The sequence below is a fragment of the Squalius cephalus genome (genome assembly GCF_949319135.1).
Source record: "Squalius cephalus genome assembly, chromosome: 24".
Lineage (NCBI taxonomy): Eukaryota > Metazoa > Chordata > Actinopteri > Cypriniformes > Leuciscidae > Squalius > Squalius cephalus.
Window position 1 is genome coordinate 10,611,036 of NC_137145.1, and position 11,131 is coordinate 10,622,166.

At 38.4% G+C, this 11,131-nt stretch overlaps 1 protein-coding gene and 1 long non-coding RNA gene across 12 annotated transcripts in view; one reads left to right on the forward strand and one right to left on the reverse strand.

The window, feature by feature from the left end:
• Positions 1-5,963, reverse strand: part of nbeaa (neurobeachin a) — a 128,233-nt gene extending 122,270 nt beyond the window's left edge. For all 11 annotated transcript variants that reach the window (XM_079861572.1, XM_079861571.1, XM_079861564.1 and 8 more), the window contains exon 1: positions 5,366-5,963. In XM_079861572.1, the coding sequence (XP_079717698.1) occupies positions 5,366-5,647 (282 nt within the window). In that variant the 5' untranslated portion in view covers positions 5,648-5,963. The remainder of the gene's footprint in view (positions 1-5,365) is intronic.
• Positions 5,964-9,600: 3,637 nt separating this feature from the next.
• LOC307152775 lies at positions 9,601-10,466 on the forward strand. The gene is made up of 3 exons (XR_013820048.1): positions 9,601-9,681; positions 9,758-9,976; positions 10,343-10,466. It is a non-coding gene; the product is annotated as an uncharacterized lncRNA (long non-coding RNA).
• The last annotated feature ends 665 nt before the right edge of the window (positions 10,467-11,131 follow it).

Genomic DNA, 11,131 nt, shown 5'->3' on the forward strand with positions numbered 1-11,131 from the left:
TGTCACAGGTTAATGCAAGCACTTTCATTAAAGCAAGAGATCAGTCCGCGAGTGGCTTTGTTCGCATACTCATTAGCAACTGTCACATCTGCTGGATCCCCGAGATGTAAATGTACGGTAAACAATTAATTCATTGATTATGCGGCTTATCTGATTGTGAGGGCCTGATTTCATATCCGCTTCTCTATTGTTGTTTAGTTCTGCAGGCAAACAAATTGATCCTATAGGTTGCATGCGCCGTGCCATTTCACGCTCCCCAGAGCTCTTTTGACCTTAGAGATTACTGATCCTGTGTTAGGAAGATTTGTGTGAACTTTGCGTTACGCTGAGCGGCCTCATACCGTTCTATGCATGGCTACGTCCTGAATGAGCGATATAGAGCTGTGCTGCTGTCTCTGTGGCCAACAAGGACTGTTTGTGCTGACTGTGCAGAGCATCCTGACCTTGGTGATTCTGCAGAGAGGATGTGAATAATGAGATGATCCCTTTAGACAGACAACAACAGCTCAGCCACAAGAGAGTGAAAAACATGCGCATTTAAGATACAAACAGACACCTCAAAGCAGAGTCACAATCATTATATAATATTTTGCATTAGGTCTGGTTAAAAAAAAAGCATATATATATTTCAAGATTAAAACGCATTCTAACTAGATTTGATGTGATAAAGTGACTAGCGTAGCACTACAGAACCTCGCCACACACACAAGTTTAGGGTCGTTCAGATTTTTTTAAAAGAAATTAATACTTTTATTACGCAAGGATGCCTTAAATTGATCAAAAGTGACAGTAAAGACATGTTTAAAGTCTATAATAGCTTCATGAATTTTTATTTCAAATAAATGCTGTTATTTAGAATGTTCTATTCATCATAGAATCCTGAAAAAATGTGTTAGGGTTTCCACGAAAATATTAAGTAACACAACTGTTTTCAACTTTGATAATAATAAGAAATGCTTCTTGAGCTCCAAATCAGCATAGAATGATTTCTGAAGGATCACGTGACACTGAAGACTGGAGTTATGATGCTGAAAATTATTTTAAACTGTTATAATATTTCAAAATATTACATGTTTTCGACTATTTTAGCAAATAAATGCAGTCTTGGTGAGAATAATAAAATAATTCTTTCAAAAATATAAAAATATTTTATATTTGTATATTTAATATACAGTGTAACTGTATATTAAACAAAATATACGTTCCAATTGGTTTGCATTGTGTCGCATTACACAGCATTTTCATTTTCATTGTGGACAGACAAAATGCTTGACACTGATTAGGATACGGTTTTAAGATGAAATTTAACAAACTCATTTACTTGGTTTAAAATGTTTACTACTTTTACACGCCAGTTGCTTTAAAGTCAAATAAACTACTTTGTCCTGTCCATATCGCAAAGCTGATCCAGTTGGCCGGGAAGAGATGACAACAGTTGGTATGGTGGGAAGCAAGCAGCACAATCCCATGGTGCCGTTTCCATGGCAACTATGATGCTTTGCTAATGGCATGGGAGTCTAAACGTTAGGCCCTCGGTGGCAGTCTGTGCATGTGTGTGCGTTACGTGTGGGTAGAGAAAAGAGAGGGGGGGGGGGAGAAAAACGACAGACAGTGAGCAGATTGGCTCAGTGTGCCTCTCACAGGAGAAACTGAATGGCGGGAGGTAAAGGACGACCACGCATCAAAGAAAAGCAAATAAAATTACTGTATCATGAACAACATTGCATCTCCCTCGCCACGCACCCAAATTGCCACTAATATTATAATTGCAGCCTACATATTTCCAGTACAAGAATTAATGTAATACAGTACAGCAACCAAAAAGACGAAGCCCGTTTTCGGCAGGGTGAAGACTGCAGCGACGACTACAATAGTAACTATGTCAGATCCACAGGGAGGGAGCTGTGAGCCCTGCATACAGTCAGGGAAGTCTTCCTGTGATCCACGCTAAATAAAAGACACTGTGACCCTCTACACATAAACAGAAGTGATTTGAAAATAGACCAGAGGTAGGATTACAGTAAGAAATTGAGTCTTAAAATACATCTGGTAGCTAGGCTGCTCATCGTTCATAATAAACTACAGCATGTGCGTTTTATAGTACATTTGCATGCTTGCATGTTGTCTGGCACATTATAAGGAACTGCCCACATGAAGAGGGCCACAGGACACTCGTTCATCCCTCTGCCAGATCAAGCCCTCTCAACACCTCCTGCGTGTGTCATTTGTTCAGAAGCTGGGTGGCAGGGATGTCTGGCATACCACTGTAAGGCCACGAGGTTGAGGACGAGTCTAATTACATTCAGGGTCTAACAGCAGTGCTTCACAACATGTGTTCTCTGGTCGGAATTTCAATAGCAAGTAGGGAGACACTGGAGAAAAATGAAATGGGATTCTGAATCTAGCACACTGACCAAATTAGAACTCAGCCCTCAGAAACTGCCATGAACTGGTGAAAGACGAGGCCTACAGAAACAATCCATCACATGCAAACTTCTTCAAAACGCCTTCAAAAGTAGAACAACCAAACCAAACGTGAATCCTTTTCGGAGTGTCTTTTTTTGTTCCTGAAACGCATACTTCTCCCAAGCCCTGCGGAATCGCCAATTAATTAAGGTGATCGGTACATCTGCTCTGCTAAATGGCATTCACCATCCATCAATACTGGCTGTGCTCAGGCACAAGCAGTGGTTTCAGACAAAGCTGAATAATACATAAGGTCTACCCCACCTACAGTTGTGTATCGGCATTGTGCCAAACACCATGCGATGCTTCTCTCTTTCCCTAGTGCACAATGTTACTGCTATGTTCTTTGACCAGCAGCGTTCTCCATTAAAAAACAATGGAAACCATAATTGCTACAGTTATGTTCCTATTGCAACAATAAAATAAATTAAAATATGGTTTCGCTTTCCTGTAAAACGCTTTTATTAATGACTGATGGATTGTGGTGACTTGCAATAATACACTAAGTAACTGTGGTTTTCTGAAATCATTTAATGTGCATTTCACAAATAAATCTCCATTGTGACGAAAGCAGATTGGCCCACAATACACATCATTTCAAATTTGATTAATAGATTTAAATAAAATAAAAACTATCTACAGCTGCTAAAAGGCCAATCGTAAAACGTCAGAATTTGTTCCAAATATGGATCCAAAAAAGACCACAGATTACTAATAAAAAAACACTGAAAATGTGCTACTGTACTAGTTGCACTTGTTAAGGTGTTCTTGACAATGTTACAGAGTCTACAAAGGTCCTCATGACAAAAAAACTACTAGGCTATATACTTGTAATGGTTCCAAATTTAACCAAAAAATAATAGAAGGGCTAAGAGCTGACAGGATTGGAAGTCACTTGTTTGAAACGTCCATTGTCCGCTTTGTATTATCCAAAGCACAGTATACATAGAAAGTACGTTGGTATCATTTCATCCCGATCTGAAACAGTGAACTCTATGGAGTCACATGACCCGCCAGTAGCTCCAGCCAGGAGAGAGATGTGGTGCTGCGCTACTCTCTTCGGTTTAAATCGCGTTGGCTCGAGGTTTCAGAGCACATCACCACTGCAGCAACCCCCACCCTCCTCCTCCTCCTCCTCCTCCACCACCTGCTTCCACATGCACGGCTCCAGGAACTCTGCATCCCTGCGCATAGAGCAACTGCTGCAGCATCCCTTCACTGGAATCACCACTAACATGTTTCTAAACATCCAGCACTCTAAATGAATGACCCGACGGAAACACGATGACCGACGCCTCCTATTAAAGAGTAAACACCAATTGTGACTATAAATCGAACGCTTGCGGTCTCTATAGTGCATATAATTACCCCGCAAGCCGTTTTGCTAAGATTTGCTACATTTTTGAACAGATGACGAGATGGATAATGTGATAAATCCGTTTTCACAACGTTGCAGAAACATTGTTAAGAGGTTGCTAGCACGTCGTTTTAGGAACTGATAGGCTACTAGATATAACATAGGCCTACCTTCGTAGCTAAACTATAACCTACACCAAAAAAAAAGACATTACTCTCATGATGTATTTTCAAAACTTTTTAAAAGTGAATATAGTTTGTCCTGAGGTAAAAGTGTCTTGCCTCAGAAAACCTGTCCTGTCAAACTCTCTCTGCGCGCGCAGCTCAAATATTTTTAACGTTTTTTCGCCCATTCAAACATCATCCTCTTCCATTCATAAAGATGAAATAGCAATTCACCAAGATGAAATGTTTGTAATTTGTGAAATTGACACGTATTTGCCATTGAACATATCAGTTTATAAACTGCTTGATTTAAGAAAAAAAAACGTTGATGAATAACGTTCACTGCGTTTCATTTCGATTTGTTTTCATAGTAAAGCCCATTATATTAGGCTACCTTTCTTTTATCTGAGGTGTGATACTGATTTTAATGACTTTAAAAAAAAAAACTGTAACGTTACCTGACTGCAACGTTAGCATGTAAAAACGTTTCATGCAGCTTTAAGGAGGCCTGGCTCGATCGGCCAATTGTAATTATTGATAAGGACGTCGGTAAAGAAATCTCCATCCCTTCCTTCAAAACAAAGATCCTCCCAGCATCCCAGGCACCAGGCATTACTGAATCTGTGTTAATGCGTTTTCTAAGCCGTTTCATAACAAGAATTCAGTTAAAGCCCGCTTTAATCCACCTCGCTTACCAGCCTGTGGCCTCCACGAGCAAAAACAGCAGCCATATCGAACATATACGGACACAGGAGGACATAACAGGTGCCAAACACAGTATTAAACTATTAAAGCTTAAAAATTACGAGCATCACAGACGACACGTTAACGCGCCTTGAATATTAATTACACCCACACTGCTGTACATCTATGAGAATTAATCCATGAATTCCTGCGTCGCGTAACGTTAACATCAACCCACCAGTCATATTTACATATGAAAAACGGAACCCATATTCGTAAATATCGTTTGATAACATAAGACATGTGTTAAATATGTCGTCTAGGCGAGAATTATAAATCTAACAGCATATTCCACGAAAGATGCATTCCCTTATTTGGCGAGTCATTGTTGCAGGCCGGCGTGTTGATACACTGTCAATTTTGCATATCAAACAAACGCAGCGATCACTCTGTGATAGTACGCAGGGAAAATGAATTAGGACGTTATTGTACGATATTTTGTCACCCTAAAGCAAAGCAGGTAGGAATGAATCTGAATGGGATGTCAACAAAAGACAGGGTGACATTCCTCCGGGGAATATTTCTGGCTTTAGTGCATTTGATCAAGAAATAAATCCTCATATGACATCATCTTTAAAAACACCATGCGCGCTAAATAAAACATGCGTTCAATAGACTGTATGCAGATGCTTACCAGATTTAAAACTGTCTCCACGATATCTCTGTTGCTAACCTCCCCGACCTGGATCAAACCGATGAGCACGGCGAATTTCATCTTGATATTCCGGATCGGAACCGAAGGGTTTATCACCCCGGCCGGTAGAACCACGGCGCCCGATCCAGACACCATCATGTCCCCAGTAACGGAGCCCGTTACGACTTGCTGCCCCGAACCCGGTGGTGCTGCTGGTGGGGGGGCTTCTCGGTCCGTGAGCGAGGCGGAACCCGGTGCTAAAACCGGTTTCTCGCTCGACATTTCCGACCAGAATCCCAAAAAGGAGCGGTCGCCTCGGTCTCACCTGCTTTTGTATCACCGAGCACTGAGCAGCAGCATCAAATACAGATGAAAAAGGAAAATTCTCGATCAGGTGTCACAAGGCTGTCCTCCTCCTTCTCCTCCTCCGAGATGTGCACATCCAAACCCGTTCAGAGGGATGCGCAGAACGAAATCACGTCTAATGTTTGGCGAAACTGTCCCTCTCTCCTCCCGAATCCCGATGTCAGCCGAAGATCGGTGCGGTGTCGGGCTGTGTTGTCTTTCTCAGGACGCCATATTGACGCCCCCTGTCTGCGGGAGCGCTCACCACGCCTGCGTGCTGCTGCCCGACTGTCAATCAAAAGGTGCTAGCCAAGCAGGAGCACGTGCGCGAGTCCCATTAATAGGTGTCTCAGCATTAGGCAAATCAGATTAATGTTATGTTGACTATCAAAATTAGAGTGGGATTATTTTGGACCGTTGAACAATTGTAAATAATGCCTTAGCGCAGTGATGTAATCATAATGTGACATTCTCTTTCACTCTTTCTAGGCTTATTTCTGTATAGACACTTAAAGTATAAACTTTTTCTCAACATTTTTTCATGGGCAATGAACAGTTTATACTTTAATTGAAGTATCTATACAGAAATATAAAGTATTGGCTGCCATGAAACAACTGACTGTTCTCTTCCAACTGTTAGGCTATATATATATATATATATATATATATATATATATATATATATATATATATATATTTATATATATATATATATATATATATATATATATATATACAGTACCAGTCAAAAGTTTGGAAACATTACTATTTTTAATGTTTTTGCAAGAAGTCTCTTATGCTCATCAAGCCTGCAGTAAAAAACAAACAAAAAAAAAACAAAAAAAAAAACAGTAATATTATGAAATATTATTACAATTTAAAATAATGGTTCTCTTTTTTAATATACTTTAAAATGTAATTTATTTTTGTGATGCAAAGCTGAATTTTCATCAGCAAGTACTCCAGTCTTTGGTGTCTTCCTTCAGAAATCATTCTAATATGATGATTTATGATCAATGTTGGAAACAGTTGTGCTGCTTAATATTTTTTTTATAACCTGAGATACTTTTTTCAGGATTATTTGATGAATAAAAAGTTAAAAAGAACTGTATTTATTTAGAATAGAAATCTTTTGTAACAATATACACTACCGTTCAAAAGTTTGGGAACAATAACTTTTTTTTTAAGAAATTTGTACTTTTATTCAACAAGGATGCGTTAAATTGATAAAAGGTGATGGTAACGATTTATATTGTTAGAAATGTTTTTATTTTGAATAAATGCTGTGTTTATGAATAAATGCTGTTAACGTTTTACTCATCAATAAATCCTGAAAAAAGTATTCCAAAAAAATATATTAAACAGCACAACTGTTTCCATCATTGATAATAACTGAGTATCAAATCATCATATTAGAATGATTTCTGAAGGATCATAAGACACCAAAGACTGGAGTACTTGCTGATGAAAATTCAGCTTTGCATCACAAAAATAGATTACAATTTTAAAATATATTAAAAAAGAGAACCATTATTTTAAATTGTAATAATATTTCATAATATTACTGTTTTTTTTTTGTTGTTGTTTTTTTTTAACTGCAGGATTGATGAGCATAAGAGACTTCTTTCAGAAACATTAAAAATAGTAATGTTTCCAAACTTTTGACTGGTACTGTATATATATATATATGTGTGTGTGTGTGTGTGTGTGTGTGTGTGTGTGTGTGTGTGTCTCCAAAAAAAAACAAAAAAAACATGGGCAATGAACAGTTGTTCCATGGCAGCCAATACTTTACATACACTGTAATGAATTGCTGTAAAAATTACAGCATTATTTTACAGCAGCTGGCTGTTTTCTAATAATACAGCATATTGCTGTAAACTGCAATGCATTCTGGGGTCGCTAGGCGGTTTAATTCAAAATACAGAATATTGCTGTAAATTTCAAATCTTCTGAGGCATTTGTGATCTTCAACGGTCGAGTCGTCGACTTTCGGGTAGCGCAAGAGGAGTGCTTCACAACACTGTGGTAAGTGACTTATTATTTCAGTTTCTTATTTTCAATGTTTGGTAACTCGTAGACTATGAAGGTAATGTTATATTCGCGGTTCATATTGGTAACCCCGGATCACACATCCTCCGACCGCGGGGCGCGAAGGAGACTTGCGCCGGGCTTCAGCAGCGCGGACGCGGTAGTATTTTACACATCTCACCCCGGCGCTACAGCGGCTATGGGCAGAAAATCTATGGGCTCCTGTGTTAAGAATTACATGCTTTAATGACAACTGTCGGTATTCACACGAGCTTCGTGTTGATTAGCACACTTCGTCGTGATTATGTTATGGTGTAAATCAAATCAAAATCAAGTCATCTGTTAAAATGGGCGCCGAAATGAAAACGCCGTTGCTAAAGCCTTGCGTCAGACTCACGGAGGATGCGTGTCATATACATTATAAATTATGCTGTAATAAGTTACCAGGTTTGTTGCACGTTTAATATGCCGGTGTAAAAATCCATAGTTGGCTTACATTTCAGTACGAAATGTGTTTTTTTAGCTGTAGCCTACTCTGTGTGTGAAATTTGCTTATTGTTTGTTTGTAATGCCGTTTTTAACTTTATTTAAAAGAAAGAGTTCCTGCACTCTGAATACTAAATTATAGTTTAAATGTAAAAAAACGAAAAATAAAAATGGTATAGTTAAAAATAACTATTGTCACATGTTGTATTGTTTTAGGAGACACAGACAAGTGGGCACTGGAAGGCCAAGTTGTGTGTGTGAGGAGGGCTTTCAGCACAGCTTCCTGTCTGGCCTTCCCATACTGTTCACAGCATATTACATATTCAATCAGGAGGAGGCAGTACCTTGGAGTTCATTCAAAGGTAATGATTGAATTCTTAACAACCTCAGTACCTGCATTTTACACATTTATTCAATATCAGAACTTGCCTTTTCTGTTGAGGCCTTTAAAGGGATAGTTCGGCCAAAAATTATATTAAACCCATGATTTACTCACCCTCAAGCCGTTCGTGATGCATATGTCAATCATTTTTCAGACGAACACATTTTCAGTTATTTTAGAAAATGTCTTAGATCTTTCAGTGGTTATAATGTGAAGTTATGGGGTCCACTCCTTCAAGCCAGTTATTTTCATTTATAAAGTTTTAAATATGTATATTTTTACGACAAAACCGCACGGATTACCCTCAGAAGGCCTTCGTTTATCCCCCTGGAGCCGGATGGGTTACTTTTGTGAAGGATGCATGCACATTTTTGGGACTTGAAGGAGGTGGATCCCATAACTTGACATTATAACCACTGAAAGATCTAAGACATTTTCTAAAATAACTGAAAATGTGTTAGTCTGAAAAATTATTGACATATGCATCTCGAACGGCTTGAGGGTGAGTAAATCATGGGTTTAATATCAATTTTGGCCGAACTATCCCTTTAACACAATGTTTCTCAACTCGAGAAGAGAGAATTTTTAGGGCGAATGATTTAGATGTCTCCATCTTTAACACTAGCAAGCTAATGAGTTAAATCAGGTGTTTTAATTAGTTGACATATAAAACTTCCTTCCTGGGAGGTCCTCATGACTGGAGTTGAGAAACACTGCTCTAATATATGGTCCAATTTTAAAAACATGATTACAAGCCTCAAAAACGTCTCAGGTTACGACTGTAACCCTAGTTCCCTGAGAAGGGAACGAGACGATGCGTCAATGACGCTTTGGGAAGCGTCATTGACGCATCGCGAGTTCCCTCGAAAGGGAACTTAAAACCAATCTTAATTACATATTGTCTGTTTCCTGACCCTTTAGGCGCTTTGTATGTATTAATCCGGAAAGAGGAACAAAGAAATCAAGAGAAAAATTGCCATGGGCAATGGTACAGAAGAAACAGGTTGCAGTGAACCCACATGTTGCCACTCTGCCCAGCAAAGTGATGGATTAACAGTGGAATTTCTGAAATGTAAGTAGTACACACACACACAGATCTATTTTCCCTTTAATTGTAACCTTTTAATATTCTCTATCTGTCTCTAAAGCCCTTTTCACACAGCGCGATGTTCCCGGGAAATTGCCAGAATGCCTTCTGTGTGAACGCAAACACGACCTGGGACTGATGCCGGGATCGATGCCGGGTTGGGGACCTAGTAACATTGCCGTGTTCAGTCCCGGAACGTGCGCTATGTGAACAAAAGCCGTAATAATGCCGTGTTGTAGTGATGACGCTGAAGCCGGGATTGTTCGCCAGCTGTGAAATGGTACGTAATGCGCAAGTTTATGATTGAATCAGAGAAAAAAATGCACAAGCGTGGTTTCTTGAGAGAGAGAGAGATCGCAGCTCATAAGCAAACTTAAGATGCTGCTGAGACATTACAAGTCACATCGATGTCACGTGTCTTTACGTGTTGTGTGTGAATGCACTCTCTGATTCCGGAAAATCACTGGCAGTGTAAATGAACCAAATCAAATGAACCTGGATCAAATCCCGGGTCACTTTTCCGGAATCTCTGTGTGAAAGGGGCTTAACTGTATCTGTCATCCCTGTATCTGTCTTTGACTGTATCATTATGTTTTGTAATATATCTAATATATATTGTCCTCTTTTTTCTTTTCAATGTTTCTAGCCACTCTTTGCATCCTGTGATGGAACAGCATTCTGGAGCTGAATTGTTCTCCATTTTTGATCAGAAGTTTGTTGGACTGACTTGGGGCCTTGTTGTTTGGACATGTTTGTCTGGTAATGAAGTGGTGAAAATTCACCCGTCTCTTTTTGTTTTATTATGATCATGTTGGTCAACTTGTGGTTTTAAATGTATGTTGTTTGTGTATTTCTTCTTTGTGTGAAGGGCCATAACGGCTAATTTGTTTCAAGTAATTTAAAAATATTTAATTTCATGTCCATTTTTAAAAAAAATACAATTTTGTAAATAAAAATGAAATCAAAATAATACAAAATACACTGTTTATGACTTTTTTTTCATGCAGATTTTAAAGTTATAAATTTTTACCTGTTTTTCAAGATAAGTATGTTGAATTATTTTTTTGTTTTGTGAAGTAATAGGGGAATTAAGTTGTGCATTATACAACACTTTTTGTATTTAAAAACAATTGTTTAAAGCTTATGTAGTTGATAAATAATTTACATTTAAAATTCAGCTGCCAGTCATTAATACTCAAAAATCAGGAAAATATATTGTATACTCCATTTTACATACACTGTTAAAAATTACCTGTAAATTTTACAGTAAAATACTGGCAGCAGGGTTGCCAGCCAATTACTGTATTTTTTACAGTAGCGTTTCTGTAATTTAATTTACAGAATTTTACTGTAATCAGAGAATACAGTAAAATTCTGTAAATTAAATTACAGAAACGCTACTGTAAAAAATACAGTAATTGGCTGGCAACCCTGC